General features: G+C 32.6%; 1 protein-coding gene across 1 annotated transcript in view; it reads right to left on the reverse strand.

Annotated features, from left to right (window-relative positions):
- The window catches only part of LOC129222798 (uncharacterized), a 131729-nt gene extending 112854 nt beyond the window's left edge, over nucleotides 1–18875 (reverse strand). Inside the window, exon 1 of the mRNA XM_054857343.1 lies at nucleotides 18527–18875. Within this exon, the coding sequence (XP_054713318.1) occupies nucleotides 18527–18595 (69 nt within the window). The 5' untranslated portion in view covers nucleotides 18596–18875. The remainder of the gene's footprint in view (nucleotides 1–18526) is intronic.
- Nucleotides 18876–23061: the final 4186 nt, after the last annotated feature.

Consider the following 23061-nt stretch of genomic DNA (forward strand, 5'->3'; position numbering starts at 1 on the left):
AATTTGCCCAGTGCATTTCAGACGCGAATCCAGCGAGAGTCAGAGGGATCGTGAACTCCTCTAAAGTGTTTAAAGATGGCCTGAAATCGTTCTTTGGGAACGTATTTCGAAAACTTCTCCCTGGACCCCCTACTTATGCTCAAAATGGCACTTATGACCTCTCTCCCCCTTTCGGGAAATGACATTCTTCATAACTAGAAACTGGAGTCGTCCTTGTTATATTTATACGAACATATACAAAAATGACGGGTTATTTTTGTCGCCTTTACAAATTTATTTCACGCATTGAAAATGGAAAATAATCCTCAAGAATTCAGTCACGCGTGTATCCGCGAATTTTTTTTTTTTAACAAAATTTATCACAAGGGAAAATAAAAGGAAAGGGTGGTTTCAACTTTAAAAATATTACATATGATCATTTTAAAATCGCTTTTAATTCAAAATGTAAACACTCTAAAGGTTTAAAAAATCAAACCATTACACATTTTCTTTCCGTACCATTTTGCACCTTATCTTTAGACAGTTATACTGTTTACGTACTCAGTTTTCTCCCGTCACAACGAACTTCAATGCACCGTAAATTTTGCTCGTTGTAACGGGGATTTTGTTGCAATGAAACTCAAGCAACATAATTGCAAGTAACTTGGAACTCACATCTATTTTGTTAAAATGGATTTTTTCTTCGTATTGGCATTCGGATTTTCCAGTATTTCACGCCTCCAATGAGGAAAATCACTCCTCTAACAAAATATCAAGGAGTATTTTCACTCCTTGAAAAATCCTTTAGTAATATATATGCATGCGTGCATGCGGGTGATGGGCATAATCGAGTTCTCATAATCGAATCACTCGATTATTTAAGATCACTCGAGAACTCGATTGTCACGAGCTCTCGATTATCACATCTCAAGTTCTCGATTATCGTATTTCGAGTTCTTGATTCACACATCTCGAATTCTCGATTTCACATCTAGAGTTCTAGATTAACGCAGCTCGAGTTCTCGATAATCACAGGTCGAGTTCTCGATATTCACAGGTCGAGTTCTCGCTTTCAAAAGATCTCGATTATCGATCGCTCGAGTAAAAGATTTCAAAAGATCTCGATTATATATCGCTCGGTTTCTCGATTTGGAAATATCTCGATTATTAATCACTCGATTATCAGATGTGCTCGATTCCCGAGATCTCGATTATCAAAAGTTCTCGATTATGCCCATCATTGGTGCATGCATTTGTACATTTCAAGGATATTTTTAATTTTGAAAGGAAATCACGAAAAACATTAGCACCCAATCCAAATGAAACAAATGCGAATTCTAAACAGCTTTCGGAGTCAAACCCTCGTGCGCGTCACTTTTAATTAAATGACTCTCTGCTTTCATGATTTTCTTCATTTGCGACGAAACTTAGTTTTAATTACAAACAATTTCGCTTTCGTGAATGCTTTTTCCTTCAGATTCGCAATCGAAAGCGAACGAAATCTGACTCGCTGCACTTAAGATTTGCTTTCAAAACTCGTCCATTCGTCCTTGTATAAAGTGATTCCTTGTTAAAACCTTAACCGTGACCGTAATCTATCTAAGAAGAACTTTAATTCTGTACCTGATAAGATTTTTAAAGCGAAGCAAAGTGTTCAACTTGGTAATGTTTCTTATCAAGGATATTCTATATTCTTATACGAGCATGTTAAAAGGTAGATAGATGTAATCATTTAGGAAGACAAAAAAAAAAAAAAAGAAAGAAAGAAAGAAAGAAAGAAACCGCAATGATGCAAGCTCAAAGCTTTCTGATTCCGAGCTTACAACATTACCACTGGTTCACGGATCTTAAAAAAAAATAAATAAATAAATAAATTTAAAAAAAATAAATAAATATAAATAAAAATAATAACAATAATTTAATGTTTTCGAACAGGAAAGTTACGTGCGGAAAATGAACATTTTCAATTTAGAATTTTCTTACTCATTTCGGGGGGATTCAGAACCCCTGGACTACCCCTGGAACCCCTTGAGTTGTTTCACACGTATATTGAGGTACCTTATTCTCCTACGTTCCTTAAATGCTACACGATACTTTAATGCCTACTACGGATAAAACACCCCAAAAAGAGACGAAGGCCCCCTAAAACACCCCCCGCCCCCAAAGTATTCAATGGCGCAAGTTGTGTCTGACCCTAGTGCGCATCTCTAATTAGATTAAAACTACAATTGCTATAAAAAATGGTAAAAATGCGTTTTTACAAATTAAAATGCATTTAATAGCTATAACTTTCTGACAAACAAATGGTTAAAAGATATATATGCAATCCATGTTGCTTTTTCTTTTGCAATCCATATAAATTTTTCTTTTTAAAAAAACTATGCATCATAAAACTTTTAATATTTGAGAAAAAAGGTCAGTAGCTTTCTGTGTTCAAAAGACCAAATATTATCTAAATTAGTCAAACCAGTTCTAGTAACCAATTAGTCATCAGTTATAAATTTTGAGCAAGATGTGATATTTTTTAAATTATAAATCAAATTTTTCGACAGTGTTTTTTTTTTTAAATTTTTAAATAAGTTGTAAGACATTTATTGTACACGCATTTATACGTATATATGTGTGTACCTTGTACACATACACACAAACATTAAACGAAAATATATTAATATTTTTAACTTAAAAAATCCACTAATTGATATTATTGATATATACTAAGCCTGCTCTGTGTATACATTTACAGCTTTAATGAGAGAAGTAGCAAATAATACTTTATACAGGGAAATTAACTTATTAACGGGGGTTTCCGAGCGAAACGAGCATAGTTTGATATCAAAGCTTTAACAAATTCACAAACAAAGCATTTGAACAAACAAATAAATCAGATTGTGCGTGTTTATGTATGTTTGTTACACAAAACTACATTTTAGTGAATGTTTTCCTTGTGGATACTGAACATATTATAATATTTCAACAAAAAAAGCATTGGAATCTAAATGTTATAATTTTTTGAATACACAACTACGTTTTAGAAAGTTTTGATTTTTCTCGAACGGAAATTAATCTTTAAAAAACGGGGGAAAAAATTCTTCCGAAATTTCCAGTTTTCCCGACTATTCCAATCTTGTATACTGACTGAGCTAGTTATATGATTTTCATACAAACACATCAAAATAGTCAACACAATTTTGAAAACCAGCACTAACAATAGGTATCTGTTTTTACTAATGAATATGCACTGTAAAAAGTTCGTTCAACTACGAAACGAATTTTAAAGCGTGACAGGCAAAAACAGCCAAATATGACATTCAACAAAAGATACAAAAAGATCTTTGCGTTATGTCGCTTAAGATCAATACTACAGGTTATCAAAATGGAATAGTTAAGGCAGTTCTAACCAATGGATCGTTTTATAAAGAAGAACGTCACGCTAGCTCTGCATGCAAATATTGCAATACATGCTCTCAAGAACCATTGAGCAAGTAATATTGCCATTAGGTACTTTTTTTAACTTAGAGCAACACAGTGCACAAACTTGTTATATTATCTGCTGCGATCTAAATTATAACAATACCCTGCGTGCAGTAAATTTCAGTTTGAAAGCACTTCCTATAACCTGATTTTTTCCATCCGAAACTCCGAAGTAAATAGATAAATGCTTGTGTGCACAGATATTATCTTGTGTACATATGTTTTCATGAGAGGTAATTTGGTGCCGCAACGCACCGGAACGCTGTTCCGGTACTGTTTTTATGAAAAAATAAATTTTTTTTTCACATAAAATTGATTATGACGACCAAAATCGTCGGTAGCTAAGTGGAAAGGGCACGATCAGATGGTTTCCTGTTCGGATCAAGACGCTGCTAGAGAAGCATACAATCCGTGAGTGCGAAAGCCCAGTGGTCGGTCGCTAGAAGTTACCTTGGGTGCAAATTTCCTGGATACACTCCTTCCTCCTTTAAAAATTTGCTGAACGCATAAAGATGGAGCAGCCATCTATCGAGGCCAAAGTTGGACTCCTCTCCATATGGAGACCTCACTTCAACAAGAGTAGTTCAAATCTGTCTTTTCCTAGCTAAGCAGGACTAGGGGGTGACTAGGACTCCCAAGGGGGTGGGGGACTTAGGACTCCCAAGTAGCAGTCTTTTCAATACATATATGAATTTTTCTTGAACGAACTTAATTGAAATTTGGTATGCATACAAAGTTTCAACAAATTCTCAAACGAAGCATTTGATCTAACAAGTAAAGCAGATTGTGCGTGTGTTCGGAAACATGTTCCTCTTACAAATCTACATTTTCACGAGATCTTCACCAAACTCAGTAAGGAGGTGAAGTACTCGTACTTGATTGCACGGAAAAAGGCATTACGGAATTTTTTTAACCTAGAACGCTCCAAACCGTACAAATTTTAATTTTGGATTAAAAAATATATATATTTATTTTTTACAAACATTCTTCAACCGACGTTCCAGAATGTAACTGGTATATTTAACCGCTACTGAAACATTATTTACATCTATAATGAATTCATACTTACATGAATACTAAAGAATTAAAACGCAATTGAAAAATTGCTCAAAAAGCAAAAGATGCATTTTTCTTTTTCGTCAACGGTTTCTTTTTCCCCTCGAACGGCTTGGAACTATGAGTGTATTAGTCTTTCATAAGCTTTATTTGAAAAAAAAAAAGCCATTTTTTATTATTACAGGTACAGAAGCCTAAAATTGATAAATATCCCGTCTGGAGGGCAAAAAATAAATGATTCTACTTACACCTAAAAAATCTTTCCACTCCATTATCGAATTATCGTACTTCCCGACCTATGAGTCGAATTGGCGCAAAAGACGTACTGCGGTTCATCAGGTAATAATTTACGAACACTATTTAGATCAGAAAAACCGGAATAAAAGACGAACAGTGACTCATCAAGTTAGAAATAACGAAAAGCACTTGAGTTAACCGCATAGTGATTTATCAAGTTTGAAGTTACGAAAACTACTTGGATGCGACGAATCAGCGCCAAGAACGCAGTATTTTTCAAGTAAGAATTGACACAAAAAAGTACTTGGATCAGTCATTAAGGTGTAAATGGTACACTATTTTTCATCAAATTAGAATTTACACAGAAATTGTTGGATCAGACGCAAAGGAACAAAATGTGCACTGAGATAATTACCTTATAGTTTACGAAAGATATTTGGGTTAGAGAGAAAATAAGCTTAGTAACCATTTTGATTGTAACATTTTATGTAGTAAAAATCCGAGCTATTGACGGAAAATTTATCAACTTTTCATTCTTTGCAGATATCCAGAAATTTACGCTGACTAAAATTACTGCTAATCATACGCGATTTTCATATTTTCAAGGCTCAAAGCAATGATAACGAAATTTTGAAGAAAAGCAAAAACAATTGACCGTAGGTAATGCGGAAAAAACAGGGCTGCGGAACCGGAGTAAAAATGACCGACTCCGGCTCTTTGACCCACAAATCAGTCCGAATCCGACTCCACAAGCATTGGAAGAATTACAGACTTTGCGGGAAAATGATCGACTAAGGATCTTGAATTTTTTTTACCGTCGACTCCCGACTCCGACTCCTTACTCCAAAATCAGTTCGACTCCGACTCTTAGACTCTGACCCCGACTCCACATCCCTGGGAAAAAGTGAATCTGCCATCGAATATTATAACAAATTTATAGCATCAGTCTATTTGACGTAAGATGACTTGACCCACTGTGAAAACAATCTTGAAAATGTACGGTAAAAAGATTAGGTATTCATGTTGGTCGCAGGGGTGCGGACCTGCCGTCGCCATGGAAATTGACTGACCCCAGCTCCGACTCCTGAAGTTTAAAACCCTTCAACTCCGACTACGATTCTTAACTCGTTAGCTATGACAGAGTTGTGGACAAATGCGGACTCCGACTCTTGGAATTTAAAGCCTTCGACTCCCAAACCCGACTCTTTTACCTCAAAATCAGTTCAATTCTGACTCCGCAGCACCCTGGTTGACAGTGTCTTTTATCGTAAAATCGTGGTTCAATGTAAATTTTTACGATAAGAGAAAATTAAAAAGTTGCATCGTATGTGTAGTTGGGCAGCTGTGATGATTAAACGGATACTAAGTGCGGAATTTGATTCACTTGCTCTCGACATCCATAGTCTTGCGATTTAACCGAAATGCCGAAAGGCAAATTAAGCCTAAAAAATGGACAATATGTTTTGAACTGTGCACCACAAAAAGTGTCAATTGGCGGTATAATCGTTTACTTTTAGGACGTAAAAAAAATTCTCCGTACCGTAAACACCTCAATTTATTGGAATGTTGGCCTGAACATTTCCTGAATTTTTAACATGCATACTTTAGAGTTAAAAAAAGTCCCCATGTGGCCAGGAAATACAGTATTTATTTCCAACGAAATACGTTTAAATTCGTTGTTTACGATGCCAACGAAAAATGCTACTTTTTTATTTGATTTTACAAGGTAATTCGTAAGCTCTAGAAGTAAACAGTATTCGATTGCGTAACATATTAATCTCTATTATTACCAAACAAGCATTAGCCAAAAACTTACTGGTTAAAAAAAAAAAAAAAAAGTCAGCACGAAATTGCTACTATTTTGTGTAAAAAATGAGCGATTATTTGTCACACAAAAACTGTCTGTGAAAGTAGCAACTTTAAAAGATACATATTTTCAAATTTAGAAACACATTGCGCAAAATTTCCCTCCGAAAATTGGAATACGGCGAGAAAAGTCGACTATTCTCTAGCTATACCGAATTATATAGAAGTTACGATGCCGACTGCTTTCTGCGATCGATTGCTGCAAGTGGAGAAGCATTTGAATAATGCTAGTTTAAAATCCAGCGGGAATAGAATGAAACAAAAATGTAGTTTCTTTTTGCAGTACTAAAACCGTCTGAAAAGTGAAATATATACTTGTTGCTTGTAGCGTTTTTATAATACGTTGAAGGTAAAAAGGTATTAGATAACCCTATTTTATGTTTTTATACAATGCACATTTGCATAAATTTCATACAGAATAATGTAACAATAAATAATTTAAGTTTGAATTTCTCTTTGAAACTATACTCAAAAAAGTTAATTTAGACTGGAAAGAGAGAAGTTTATGCTTGCAGCTAGTTCCATTATTGAAATACGTTGAAGGGGAAAGGTGTCGGTTAGATAGTCCTGTTTCATGATTTAATAAAATGCAAATTTGCGAACGCTTTTAATCTCATACAGTATAACGTAATGATACAATAAAAACCATTTTTTTGAACTGTGTTATTGGAAATTGTTTCAAAAGGTAAATCTTGTATGAAAAATTAAATATATGTTTTTTTGCTAGTAACGTTTTTATAATACGTTGAAGGTAAAAAGGTATTAAATTAGCCTGTTCAAATGTTTTAATACAACGCACATTTGCAAATACACATTAAATTTCATTCATTATAGCACATTGATATAATTTACGTTTAAATTTTTCTTTAAAAGCTTATTCAAAAAAATAATATAAAAGAACAATTTTCACGGAAATTGCATCAATTTTCCAGAATAAATACATTTAAAATAAATGATGAAAATACTAAAAATAATAAATTTTAGTCAACAATGCGAAAGCATCCTCAAAATTTATATCTATAGAAAAAATAACCCTGAAAGAAATTAGCACACAAATTGAGAAAAAAAGTGTTTAGACGTGGTAGAAAAAGAAAGTAAAACAAAACTATTTTAATTAACGACAAAACAAGCAAAAGTTCTATTTTCAGAAGCAAGAGTTCATTCATAATACATTGTAAAATTTTCTCCGCACACAAAAGCAATTACGTAAAGTTTACTAGATGAAATTCAGTGTACGTAAAAACATTTGATATTATGCTGCAATTCCTTACTGTTGTATTCACTTCCATGTTGTAATCTACACATAAAATTATAAACATAAACTACGTCATGAACAAACAAACAAAAAATATGTACATACATATATATATAGGTGTGTACTGAGAAGTTTTCTCCCTCTTATAACACTTGTTGCTAATTTCTAAAGTTTAAAAATATGAAATCTCCGTTTTACATGTTATAACCTGTTTTTTCCCCGTTTTAAAATAGCTTTTCAAGATTTTATAGAAGTTCCAATTTAGATCGTTATTAAGAAATAAATAACTTGAGGGAATATTGAACATTCTAGAATATCTGTGACCAAAATCTTACAAAACTAAACTCGTTTACTAAAATAAAATTATGAAATAAACGAAAAAAATTAATTTGTTAAGGTGTTATATCTATAGATTTTTTTTCCGTTTTCGAAGTGAAAGATGTTAAAAAAAATTATTCAAAGTGTAAAAAAGATACATACGAGTTTCACAAAAGATGTGTTTAAGCATTGTTGACCGGGGACTTCATGTGACATAATTTGATTTAAAAAGAAAAAAAACTTGTTGACCGGAAGCGACACACGACGTCTATCTATAATTTTCTATACATTCAAATTTTTATTACCGTTACTGTACCGTTTGCTTTAGTTATATTCGTGATTCTAACGGCAAATATATTGAGAAATTCTTAGACTACAAGTCGGAGTAAATAAAAAGGTCTTTATATTTCAGTTAGAACTTCCTTTTTCACTTTTAGAAAAAATCACCGGCAACCCCTTAATTCTTACAAAAAAAAAAAAAAAAAAAAAAAAACTTTGTCAAACAACATGTTAAATGAAAAGATGGAATTTACTGAAAATAATTGATATGACGAACAAATTATAAGCATTTTCGTGTTTGTCAACATTTATTTTCATCGGATTAAATTTTAAATCATTCGTTTGAAATAGTAGATCATAATCCAAATAATAATTCTGACATTATAACAAGTTTTAAAAATAAATTGGCAACAGTTTGATTAATTTAGACGAAATGATAGAAAATTTAAAATCATCGATGTACAATACAAACATAATTAAAGCATTCCAGCGAATGTACGCGTTAGTTTCACAGCACAAAAATCTTTCGAGATGATATTTTCAGAAATTAACGAGCTAGAACTAGAACCAGCTGGATGGAACCGGCTTCGAGTTCAGCTCAAATATTTCATGCATTAGAATGATCATACGGTTTCTTTCTGTGACGTCACAAGCAAACATGGAATGTCGCGCACTGTCGAACGAAAAATTCCACAAATTCAAACATGTATGCTGGAAAAAATAAAATCCACTGTTTCGTCAATATAAGAACATTCTCTCAATATATAGGAGTATAAGAAATTACAAGTAAGTTCAAGGAAAGAAAAAAAAATCTGCAAAATCGAATATGAATTTTAAAAGTGGAGCGGATATGCAAAAATAAGGCAGAACTACAAACAGGATTTTCAACTAAACATTTGTTATGTATGCTTCCGCTGAAAAATATCTTCCACGTTTCAAAAACAATTTAAAAGGAAACAGAGATAAAAAAAAAGATAAAAAGGTAATGCCTTGTACAAAACGTAAACTATTTTCGAAAAGATCTCTCTCGGAATCAACAAAACGTGCAAACTATACAACGCCGTCATTTTGTTCCGTTCTTTTTTTTTTTTTTTTGTCTTTTTTTTGTATAAACATATTGTCTCGAAAAGACAATCATGCAAACGAAAACCTATGCTGTGCTTTGCAAAACTATATATTGCTCCAATCATTGATGAGAGAGCTTATAAAACAACAACATATCAAGTCTCAAATTTGGTTGAAAACGGCAATTTTGATTGCTAAATTGAAGTTAATACGATATCTTTACAGACAATTCGCAACTCCAATAAACTATAGCGGGCACTGCAGCCACTGTCTAATGGCGGATGAAAAAGGTAAAATAAACAAATGCCGTAACTTATAACTAGCTTTGACGCTTAGTGAATGGCAGTAATTTTTCATTGCATTTGTGGAAAGCTTTCTTGTCTATTGTTCTGAAATTACATTACACCACAAACTGTCTGAAATCAGTAATTTACCCCAAAGAAAACACGTGGAATATAATGTTTTACCTTTTTCTTTAGTATTGTTAATCACCGCAAGGTAACGTATTCGAGCTCTGGAGTTGCGAATTGGCAGCCGATGTATATCTAGTTTTCAAATTTACTGGTAAATATTTCCAAAATAAATTATTATTTTTAACTAATGTTAAATGCTATATCAGATGTTAAATTAATATTCTTTAGACTTTTACCATAGATCTGTTGAATTGTTTTCAGCTGTTTGAATAAATTTAAATGTTGGGAAAAAAGGTTTCATAATACTCAGAATTAAAATTATTAGAACTTATTAAACTGAAAATGATCCGTTCGTATGATATCGATTAAAAAAATAATAGCAGCAAAACTATGCGTTTTTTCTTAGGAGCAATGGAGAAGTATATTTAAAATCAAGCTCATTGGTTTTTGTTTGTTTTATTCGTTTGTTTCAAATGCTCATGAGTTTGCATATATATCTCTTATAAATTTTAATGCTCGATATTACTATGCATTGGAAGATCATATAAAGAAGCTTGCGCGAAAATTCTGAAATACATTTAAAGAATTTTTTTTTAAAAAAGGAGAGTTTGGTAGTATTCAAAACTCAAGAAAATGTTACAGATTATTTAAAAAAGTCTGTGATGCAACATTTGATTTTACTACTGCACTGCGTTTTAAAAGACAATTTTGATCTTGAATAATGAAATATAGGCACACTTTATATTAAATAAATATACATGCAACAAGATTTATTAGCTTTATCGAATCCTGCGACATAGTTCGTTAGAATATCGTTCGAAAATTGTTATGAATGCACATTCTATATTGTAAGGACGTTACAATAAAACTTACGAAGAAGACTACACAGATTTCCAAGATTTACTGAAAAGCTTTAATACTATTTAAAAGTAAGTGAAAAATAAGAATAAAGATGAAGTTTAATTTAAGCAAAAATATAGCAACGCATATAATTGCATTTTTGACAATTCTTACCATCAAATATATTTATTAGCAAAAAATAATATTTAAATTACTTAAGAAGCATAATTCATTTGTTATTAATAAAATATTTGTTGCACTTTTTCTGGTTTCTTGTAACAAGGATTTCGCAATAGCCAATCAAAATGATATGATATTATGAATTTAATTCCATTTTCTAAAAAAACTCCTCGTATCGAACATATTTATTATTAGGAAAAAAAAATAAAGTTCTTTGATATATTTCGTAAAAAAAAGTATTTATTATTATTAAAATATACTTAGTACATTTTTTCTCTAATTTCTTGTTACGTGACTTGTCAGTGAATTAGCGTTTTTAATTACATTCATAACAACTTGTATCAAAAATATTAATACTAGCAGAAAATAATATTAAAATTGCGAAGTTCGCGACATAAGACATTTGTTTTTATTCAAAATTATATTTTCTAAACCTTCTTGTTTTCTCGGAACAAAGATTTCGCAATAGCGTCAATGAAATAGAGCATTCAAATGCTTTCTTAACAACTCCGCGCATCAGAAAATATTTAATAGCAAAAAAATAATATTCAAATTTCTTACGAATTTCGAGAAATAAGTCATTCATTATTATTAAAACATATTTGCTACATATTTTCTGATTTCTTACAACGCAATGGTGTCAATGAATTTCCCCCTTTGCGCATTGAATACACTCACTAAATCAACGAAGAGAATAAGAAGAAAAGAAAAAAAAATCAAAAACCGCGACTTTCAGAAAGGAAGCGGTTGTAATACATTTTCATCACTAATGCGATAAGTGAAGGCTTCCTGCGAACAAAAGAGTTCAGACCAAATCAACTTTCACCCAATCGAATAGCTATCCGATTAAGCGGAATATCTGTGAAAAAACTAACAGAGCATACAATCGGGAGCACGTTTTAGTTTTACTTTTGGGCTAGTAGCGTATGAAAACCGCCGCTGTGCGAATGACCGCATAACGAGCGGAAGAAGAAAGAAAAGCAAACCTCAACGAGCTCGAACGTGTACGATTCGATAAAGGGGGGAAAAGCTGTTCGTTTGCGAATGATAACTAAGATCGAATTTCTAATCAACAGATGATTAGATAGCAAAGAGGAAGCTGTGGCATCTTTTTGCCGTTTCCCAGAGGTCTTCAACCTGGGTTCCGCGGAACAGTAGGGTTCCGTGGAACTTTGACGGGGGTTCCGAAAGTGAAAGCTTTTGACTTATCAAAAAGCGAAAATTTCAGTAAAATTTAATTGAAAAAAAATAAATAAAAGTTCGAATTCTTAAAGGCGGTTAGTTTTCAAAATTAAATATAAATAAATATTTTATAAATAGGATAACAAGGTTCCAGACGTAAAACATACTGTGCAACAAAAATTATCAAATATGAGTCTTTTTTTCTTTTTTAAATTTTTTAAAATTATTATTATTCATTTGTCTGAAATTATTGTAGCTTTTTGTTCATTATATATTTAAAAAATTTAAAAAAAAAAAAGAAAAAAGAACTACCTATTCATTTAATAATCTCGTTAAGATGTTTGTATTGTGCTAAAATAAAGATGCAACAATAATTTTATAAATTCTAGCACGATAAAACTTAAGATATAAATTTTTTTTCAAGGATCATTCAAGAAAACAGTAAGCTCTAAGAGTTCCAAAACTTGAAAAGTTGAATACACTTGCCATATTCCATTTCTGTCACTCTACGTGGAACAGAAAGATTCAGCAATGCTTCAGTTTCTACACAGAATTAAAGACGTTCATTTTTATTTCAACTATAAGAATGTTTGCGAACACTCAGAAACATTGCTATATTTTTTTTTCAGGATGCGAAAATACTACTTTGCCCTCTTGCTCCTTTAGAGGGGTGAAATATATGAAACAGAATAGTATCATCATCTAATAATCTAACATAGCTTTCTAAGCATGAGATAGAAGATGGGACGGAAAAAGAGGTGTACTGTTTTGAATGTTTAACCTTTAAAATGGTCAACATTTTAAATGTTAAACATTCATTAAATGTTTAACATTTTAAATGTAAAAAGAAATAAAAATATTCAAGTGTGATATTTTGAAAATTCAAGTTGCTTTTTTTCGCCGATTTTACACTATGCTGAACTTTTACTTAAAATAGAAAGCGTAAAAATACGCATGACTGAATTTTTGAGGCGTATTTACGATTTTCAAAGAGTGAAATACGATTGTCGCGGGGTTGAAAATATTACTGCTAATACTGAACTTAAAGTTTAGTACTCATGGAACTTGTGAGCAACTGAAGAACGTAAAACGTACACATGAAGTTAATATAGGAAAAAAAAGGGAGATTTTTGATCAAATGAATGTTGTTTTTTGCTTTTTACATGGAAGCCAGAATAAAATCCACACAAAATTTACGATTAAAACTTCCATACACCTTTAATACAGCACCACAGTGAAATATTCAAAAAATTGATTGCGTAAATAAAAAAGCTATAAAGAAAGAAAGCTCTAAACTTCAAAATCAACTTTTCCAGATTTTCAAGTAATGTATTTTCGCACTGAACTTTTCTAAAGAAAGCGTAGAAAATGATGAGATGCAACGAATTTCTACAGGTGCTAAATTTTATTTTTGAAATTGAACGCATCAGGACCAAAGGGTAACTTTATAATAACTTCTGATGTTTCCCGCTGTGTTTCAAATTTGAAATAATTAACAAATAAAAATGAGAAAGCGTAAAAATCAATTTATAAAAAAGGGAATCGAAAAACACGAAGGCCGTAGTCAATAAAAATTATTTCATTTCTAATTATCTGTGCTCTTAATATGCATAATTATTTCATTTGTCGGTATGGAAAGAGAAATCATTAAAGAAATAATCGATTTCAGTTCAGATATTAACTGGATCTTCAAACTATTAACCACTATAAAAATATTTTTCGGGATAAAAAAAACGAGTAGCTATTTATGGAATGAGAATGCAATGACTAAAAAATGAAACTAATAGCGAATCGAATGTGTCGATTACAATGAAAGAGTCAAATGTATACGTGATTTGGATATGAAATTTCTAAACATCGAGCCCACAAAAGATAGCATTTTGGATAAAAGACGGGACCTTTATCACACCTTTTAAATAACAAACAAAAATGCTTCAACTACACTGCTGTACGGCAGTATATGTAGAAATGAGTTTTTGAGATATTTGAAGAAATTTGTGTTGGATTCAAATAGGAAAACGTTGGAATTAGATGTTTTATCCGCGCCTTTTGTTTCAGCGGAAAACAAATAAGCAAGTTTGTACAATAAAGCTAACGTACAACAGATGACAAAAAATGCAAAAAAAAAATGAAAAATTTGCAGTTACTACCCATTACCTACCTACGGCAGTACAATCTGGTGATATTAAGAATTGACAATATGAGTACCGATAAATTTCATACAAGAAACGGAACTTTTAACTTATACCCGAATTTTCATAGCTCTGATAGAACATGAAAAAAGTGGCACCGATTTTAATTTCTGAGCGAGTTGAGTAGCACAAATCATTAAGCCGTTAGACAGAAGCAATGCACGAGTCGTATTTATTGACTCACATAAAATACTCTATGAAATAAAAATATTCTGCGATTATTCCAGACAAAACAATACGTAAAATGATGTAATGCAATATCATTTTCTAGTTACCGTCGATTTATTCCTATTTAAAATTACGGGTATTAAAACTCGGGTATATACTTAACTTTTCTTTTGGGAAAAAAGTTCTAAGTAAAGTGTAGCAAAGTTGTAACACTGAATAAGTCAATTTTGGTGCGATTATATTATATCATAAAAATTGAACCGTATTGTTCCCGTTTAAGATCGAATTTAAAGATTATTTTAATCGAAAAACTAAAAAGGTCTTCCATACATTTAAAATTAGTAATTTTCGTATGTCAAAAGAAAAGTCGCGCAAGCAATGTTATTATTATTATTATTATTTTCGAAATGAAAGAATTAATAAGTTTTCAAATCACACTAAGGGTAACAATGAATTTATACACATGATTGCGGACCATTTTCTCTATCTACATTAATCAGTTGTAAGTAGCTTTTTTAAAATACATTTAAAAACTTATAGTGCTCTACTTCATATTTTAAGGGGATAATTACTATATTCTGCTTCTCTATTGCTAATAAACACATTTAAAACAAAGGGGAGGGGGGAGACACTTGTTACGCGTGATATTTAAGACTTTAATTTTTCGTGTTTTACAGATTTTTTTGCAATTAACAATAAAAATTTAAAATCAATAATGGACAAGCACATGATAAAATATTTTGAAAACCTGCTATGCGAAAAAAAAAAAAAAAAAAAAAAACCTTGCAAGTCCGTATCTTATTTATTACGACAAGTATCGTGATCTACGGTTCTTCGCACTATTTCTTTCGCTCTCTCTCTCTCTCGAATTCTTTCTCTCTTATAAATATATTAATTTTTATGCATAAAGATAATACAGATCTTCTTAAAATGAGATTTAAACGGAACGAATTTTGCATTTGAAATTTATTATTGTAAGATCAATATATATGCCTATTTTGTGAATGGGGTAAAGTAGTACATATATTTACGAGGTCAAAACAAAAATATAAAGTAAAAAATATTTCTATTACACCGCCGAAAAAACAAAGGCCGCTGATATCAAAAGCATCAAAAAAAGTAATTTTAATTATAAAACAAATATTCAATCTAAACTAAAGAATAACGTTGTCACACTTCAGAAATAATTCTCGTTCCGGTTGCGATTATTTTAAAAATAATATTTTTTCTTAAAAAAAAGGTTTTTCTTCGATCAAGAATGAAGTGAAAAAACTTAATGCAAGATGTATGTAGAGAAAATGAAACACATTGAATAAATCCAATAGTACAAAATATTAAAAAGATGCAATTCCAAATTTGTGGAAGGGAGTTGGTAGGGAATTCTCTTATGAATAAATTGAAGAGTTCTTGAGTAGTCCATGCATGTATTTTGCAATTTGTTTAAGCGTATTTTTAACAAAAACTCTAATTGTGGAAAGAAAAAATGAAAAATATTTTATTACTAAACGGGAAGCATGGTGACGAAACATAAAGAAGATTATTTTCGATGATGAAGCGCGTTCAGCTACACAAAGAACCATTTTCTCAACGGAAGAGAAAAACCAGACACTCTGTACCCATCCATTTTGAAAATTCTCAAATGTAAAGCGTCGAATCTCAAAGCACGAAAAATCGATCATCAGAAGAAATGATACAGTTCATTAGGGTGAAAACGAGAAAAATATATTCTACTGCAAAAAAACTCAATCGTTTCCAATCGATGTTTAGAGTTCTGATCATAAATGATCGTTCATTCTATTAAAATTCGATTGTTTCAATTGGTACAAAATGGAAAACCATGAAGGTTCAAAAATTATCGTTCACTAGATGCAACGAGAAACATTCTATCTTCATTTTCCGCATTGTAGGAGTGTTGATTAATGGTTGTTGTAATGTTCCAACGCAGGTGGAGTTCCTTTGAAACAACCATTGACGCATCGTGGAACTTCAGAGAACAAATTCTTTAAGTTTTTTTTTTCTTTGGCAAAACAAGATACTTAGTTCGATAAAAAGCATTCATAACAAGTTAAAATGGAAAGGGAAAAAATTCAAGCCTGAAGGTTGTTAAACGATTTTCTTCGAGAATCGTTCGTTTGACCTAATTCCGCAATCAAGTTTTCTCTAAGATCGCGCATTAAAATTTAGTAGTTCGTATGTACAGTTAAATTAACAAGCATATAGGCAGAGAATTCCACCGGCAGTTACGTAACACAAGTGTCAGAAAAATATTTATCTCCGTAAAAATTCCTGACACAAATCCAAACGAACGCAATGTTCGAAATGACGTTCGACGAAATTCTGCTTATTTTCCCTCAAGGCCACTCTGTGAGCAGGAGAAGTTAAGATCTGCACTGGGGAAAATATAGTTATAAAATAGTACGATTCCTTCTCTTTTTTTTTTCCTTTTTAATTTATTTTCTGGTTTTTTATTTTTTGGATTTTCTCTCGCTAATATTCCGCAAAAGGAACTCAAATTTCCAAAACACTTGAAAGTGAATGTAAATAATAAGAATTTTTATCGACGAGTTAACTTCGAGACTCATTCTCTAAAATGTCCAACGGTAAGATCAACAAATGCATAGAAAATCTCAGTGCATCGAGCAAAAAAAAAAGGGGGGGGGGGGAGAAAAACTTAAAAGTTGCAAACCTGCGATTTGATAGAATATTTATTGCACTTTCCAACTTTTGAATGTGGCAACTACTGGCAGGGAATTTTCCGAAATAATTTTAAAAAATAAATCTTAAAATGTAATACTTTAGCTGGTAACTGGCTTAATTGCTGAAGACGATTTGTTTTAGCAATTATTAATATTATTATTTTTTACGGCCGGTACAAATGCTGACCGACACAATAAGCAAATCTTTTGAACTGTATTTTTAAAAAATAAAGAGAAAATATTATGATCAATACAGCTAACTGCTTTATGCACCTACAGATGCAAAAGTCGACATTTCTTTGAATTCCAAGTGTGAAAGTAGCGATATAAATAAGACATAGCTGCCAAAATGGAAAACCAGCAAAGTTTCCTAGTATGCAAAAGAGATATTTTCAAAGATAATTCCGAAATAAAGCTTTGAAAAATCCACTCTCTTTCATATACTTTGAAAACTAAACAAAAGTTATAAAAAGAATTGCCAAGTATCGAAATTCGCTACAGACGATACGAGAACTGCTCAAATCAGCGAAAACGTTTTCTCTCAAATCTTCACGGGAAGTGAAGTCAATAAAACTGACAAAAAGCGTACTAGTAGAAACTGCTCAAAAGATAACGTCTTAGCGATCAGTTCCTGAAATGCCTTAAAGCAAACATTTTCCTAGTGCATTAAGTACGTACTAAGCCTACCAATTTAATTATGACAGTATTTCCAATGTCCAAGTGTCAAACAAACATTTTTGACTACAGATCATGATCAAGATGCTAACGTTCTGTAGTAGAATTTTATCCTGCTAAGTGTCACAAGTTCAGCCAATGCTCGGATGGAAAAATTGTTTAAAATTATGCGTTATAAACTACTGTTGAAATGTACTGCTCTACTATAGGTCCATTTTGAAAGTATTATATAAGAATGTTGAAAAAAGCGAACAGCGCAGGGGTGTGAAAAGGGGCTATTACGTGCACATGAAAGGCATAATAGCTGACCTTCCTGAAAGAAACCGGTTTATAAAAATAACTATGTCATTAAAAAAAATCTTTTTTAATTATGTTCGGAAGAGATATTTATTTCCATAAGGGGAATTTTTCCTAAATATATTTCTAAAAAGTTTTTTTTTTTTTTTTTTTGAGATAGCCTATTGTATCTGAGATGCAAACGATTTTTAAGAAAATACTACAGCAATTGCGATGACAGCGATGTCTCCGAGTAGCTGTGTATTCGGATGTGAAGAGTAGATAGAAAAAAAAAAGTGATTTAAAAATGTCCGTGTGTCAGTGAGTGTCATGTTTGTGAGCGCACAGTCCCGTGGTACCAAATTGAAAATCGCTTACCTTGACGTGGTACGTTTCGGTTTCATTGAGAGACTGTGTACGAAGTTTGTGCGTCAAATATCTGAGCATCTCAGAAAAAACCAGAATCACAGTTTTGGGTAACCACCGGTCGGGTACCGCAGTGGTTTCGCAAATCGAAGTCGGGTCTCCAGTTCCGAGTACAACATTAAAAAAGCATTCCCTCTGGTACCACCACAGCAGCAGCAGCAGCAAGCATCTCGCGTTGCCGGACCGTGAATTCAGTGTGCTGGCAGTGCGCTCACGGCCACAGAATATATAGTGTGCAGCATAACAGGAGTCACATCGGGATCTGCCGCACGCGGATTCTCACATGCAATCGCGACCGTAACTCGCGTCCATCTAAGCCAGGGGAAGACTGCGCTCGGGACTTACTCGACCGGCAGATGACGTCACAGGCGGAAGTTGGGAGGACCGTGCCACTGCTGAGAGGGAAGATTGGGGAGACGTGGGGACTTTTCCATTGGCACGGAGGCGTTCAGTGAATGGGAAATTTGGCACTTGTCACTTTTTTTTAGAGAGATCGGGGATGAAAATTGCTGTTTTTTTTTCTTTTCAAAAGCACTTTGAAATACTATTCAATGCACAAATAAGAGCAAATGTAGGGTTCTGATGGAATAACTAGAGAAAAAAAGTCACTAATTTCAAAATTAATTAACGCAATTAGGATAAACACTTAATAGTTGCAGGTTAACAGAGAGAACACTTTATGCATTTTACCGGAAACACATTATGAGTGAGAAACATATCAAACATATCTACTAGCATTTGAAAATGATTCAATTTAAAAAACCTGAATCTATTTAAATTGTGAGAATATAGTGCTTCGAGTAATGTAAAAATAGCAGAACCTGAAAGGGCTGTAGCTGTATAAACAATTCTATTATTTGAACTTTTAATGAAAGCGCAACAATTATTAATAATTGTAATTAGAAACACGAATACTATCGTATCATTGCCCCCCCCCCCCTTATTTGTTTATTAATTATTATTATTATTATTTTTATTTTATTATTATTTTATTATTCATAATGGTGGCTTTTTAACTAAGTCAAAACTATTAATTGAATCTTTTCCTTTTCAAACTCTCAAATTATGACAAAATATTCTTTTCGCACATAAGGAATACACATTTATCATAACAAACTTACTATTTTCTGCGTTGCGTAATTATGTATGTTTGCATTCTATATTTATGTATGAGCATTTTTATGTATGTTTAATGATCAATATTTTCCGTTCAAAAGTATGTACTTTCACTAGTTACCCTAATTTACACTAATTACATACGAATTTAGTTGAAAAGAGAACAAGTGTCTCATGTTAAAGCAGAGAAACAAGTTTAAACTATATATAACTCACTTTTTGAAGAATGCAATTGAAAAAACACTTTTCAAAAAGAAGTTTAGAGATAGTATTAATTGAAGCATAGATAAAATATTAGTCGCATTCATAAAAACATAGTGCCAGCCAGTCACTCTTTCAACGGTTTAACACCAAGCCCGTCATTTAGGGAGGTCCGAAGGGGGAGGGGGTAATTGCCCCCTTGACTTTGGAAGCTAATGTGTTTACATTAAAGTGCATCAGCATTATTTTTTGTACAAAATTTACATAATTTTATATTGTAATTTTTATGATTACAATATGATGATGATTTTTAGTATAATTTACGTTATGGCATGATTTTTAGTATGACGGGCCTGATTTACAAAAATACACATTACATACCTGATTTTTTAAAACAGGCAACTGATAGTAGAGACAGGGAAAACATCTATTCTGGGCAGTACGCTTATAATGATAAGTACGATAATCATTGTTTACACAAGACAACAACTAGGTTTGTATTACAAGTATCCTGTGCAGTTAAAAACATTGTACTCAACCAGTATTTTGGAGATGATGTATGGAAAAAATAAGAAAACCTTTTTTGCAAGGTTCCCCCATCCTTCTCCCCCAAGAGCGATGATCACCCTCTTCTAAATATGACCCCCCCCCCCTAATTTAAAATAATTCCGAGGAATATTTCCCTAATAGTTTCGATGGCGCTGTCTGCGTCATGACCCCCCCCCCACCCCCCCACCCCTTCCGAGACCGACCACCTCTACATTCTGACTGAACGTGATACTAAGCACATTTTCAATTTTCTGAAACTCTATGAAAAATATTCTACACACATATAACCTTTCCCATTGTCTCAAAACTGGTCACACTTCTTCTTTCACCATAATTAGTTACACTAGACCCGTTGTAAATTATTACAACGCCTGCAGCTGCAGGTATAGTTACAGAGAACCGCGAAACGAAAATTTGTAGTTAAAGATACGAGAAGCAAAGACAAAGGAGGAAGAGGGAAAAAAAAGTTGAAATTTAAAGGCCTTGGCGTAGTAGCAAGTACAAGCACAAGCCGAGCGTTTTGGCAAACTGCCAAGAATAGGGAAGGAGCGGGGGATGGTTCGAATGGCAAGGTAGTCAGACTGCTTGGAGGCGCGGGTAGAACGAACTTCGAACGCAGGCGAAGAGGATGAGATTCTGAAGATGACGTAGGGATGAAGGGAGCTGGTGCGGTGAATCGAAATCAGTAATCTACAGTAAAGATTACGGGTAGAACGAGTCGTTTAGAAAAAAAAAAAAAAAACCAGCATGTTCTGGTAGAATAGCTGTTGATAGCGGAATACGATAAGAGTAGATTAGAAATATTTAACTATTTAAACAAAATATTTATTTGTGAAATGTGTGATAACACTGAAGTTTTGTCGGTTGCAAATTCTGCCAAAATTAGTTGGCACTTGTTTTTCCCCCCAAACCAAATGAAGCATTTCTTACCCTAAAACTATGTTTACATTAAAAATCACTCATTTATCAGGAACAAAAAAAAAAAAAAAAAAGGACAAACTACATATACGCAAAAAATTAATGTAAATATTAAGCATATTAATTTGATGTTGTCTGCTACTGTTGGAATTTTGTAGGGTTTTGCTCCATGACCACAGTCAACGTAAAATCTAAGATAATTTTTGACAAGCTATTAAACTTGACTTCTCAGAAATAGGAAAACGTACTATTTTAAGCCATGTTTCTCGTTTAATTAAAAGAACATGGAAGAATGAATGCTCATATGAGTTATAAAATGGCACACATTCACCAAACATCTTGAACCTGTATATAATACTCTTATACTGTATGAAGTTTCGTTTTCGACTGAGTACACAAGGTCTTAAAAAAATAAATAGATAAATAAAAACGGTAGCAGACAAAACTCATCATGTACACTGGTGTTTTAATATTGTTTGATTGGTTTTTCAGGAAGTTAAGCACCAACAAAATGACATTATATTTCGCAAAAGTTATTTCATGAAAATAATGAAATTAAGTATTATTCACGTGATGCAAAATAAATTTCACGGACAGTGAAACTAAGAAGAAAAATATATGTAATCATCGCTATGCTTCTTCTGTAACATAATATACTAAGCATACACTAAGCAGTATTAATGAGCAGGAAAAGGAGACACGTTTTGTATTCTTCCTTCTACATATCAAAATTTTTAAAATATTACTTATTTTAATAAGTAAACTGTGTTATAGTATAATTACATTACATAGAAGAAAAGTCCCTGTTCTTCGTAAAACTCATGCAATGAAACCAGAATATAACATTTTTTAACTCTTGACATGGTGGTTTGGAAATCAAATGATAAATCTATTAAAATGGAATTATTCTTAAATGAAACACACATATATAAAGTTATGCTCCATAACGTTGTTCGTTCTTATTCAAATGCAATTTTTATTTCAAGAAAGATTTCCAAAGAAAAAAAAAAGATTCTTCGGAGGGCAGTTGTTTGGTACATTTTTATGTTTCAAATACACTCCCCTACATACATGAAAGAACACATTTTTCTTACATCCACTTTCTTTCCTTTTTACAACTACGCAAAAGTTTTTATGGAACAGTGACCTTGAGAAGCAGCTTAACTTCTTACAATCTCTCCCTCAGGTCAACCAGCAAGACCTGCAGGAAGAAAGAATTACCCTGGCTCTTCAAACAGGGGTTGACTTCAAGCTGCAAAAAAGGAAAAAAAGAAAAGAAAATACTAAAAGCTTCGAGAGCGTTTTCGGCCCCAGAAGTCCTTTTCTCAGGACCTTACCTACTCATCAAAATCGTTTTTAACAACCTCGTAAGCACAAAGTCTGAAGGAATATTGTAATAAGGTATGCGTTTCCGCTGTGGAGTAAATGACTACATTTGTCCAGAAGTTATGAAATTCAACACCTTGCAAGCGTGCCCTGATGGGAGGTCACATTGACCTCTCCCAAAACGTTTCTTTTTTCGGATACAGTGTTGCAAAACTGATCCTTTTTTCTTAACGATGCCTCTTAGAGAATTCTGTAAAATTCGGAGTTTCGTTCGATAAATTGAAAATTTCTCCCATCTCCCAAAAAATAAGGTTTGGGGGCGTAAGGGTGCTTGGCTTGTGCTAAAAGGACAAGGGCTTAGTTTTTTGTCATCAATC

The sequence above is a fragment of the Uloborus diversus genome, chromosome 5 (genome assembly GCF_026930045.1).
Source record: "Uloborus diversus isolate 005 chromosome 5, Udiv.v.3.1, whole genome shotgun sequence".
Lineage (NCBI taxonomy): Eukaryota > Metazoa > Arthropoda > Arachnida > Araneae > Uloboridae > Uloborus > Uloborus diversus.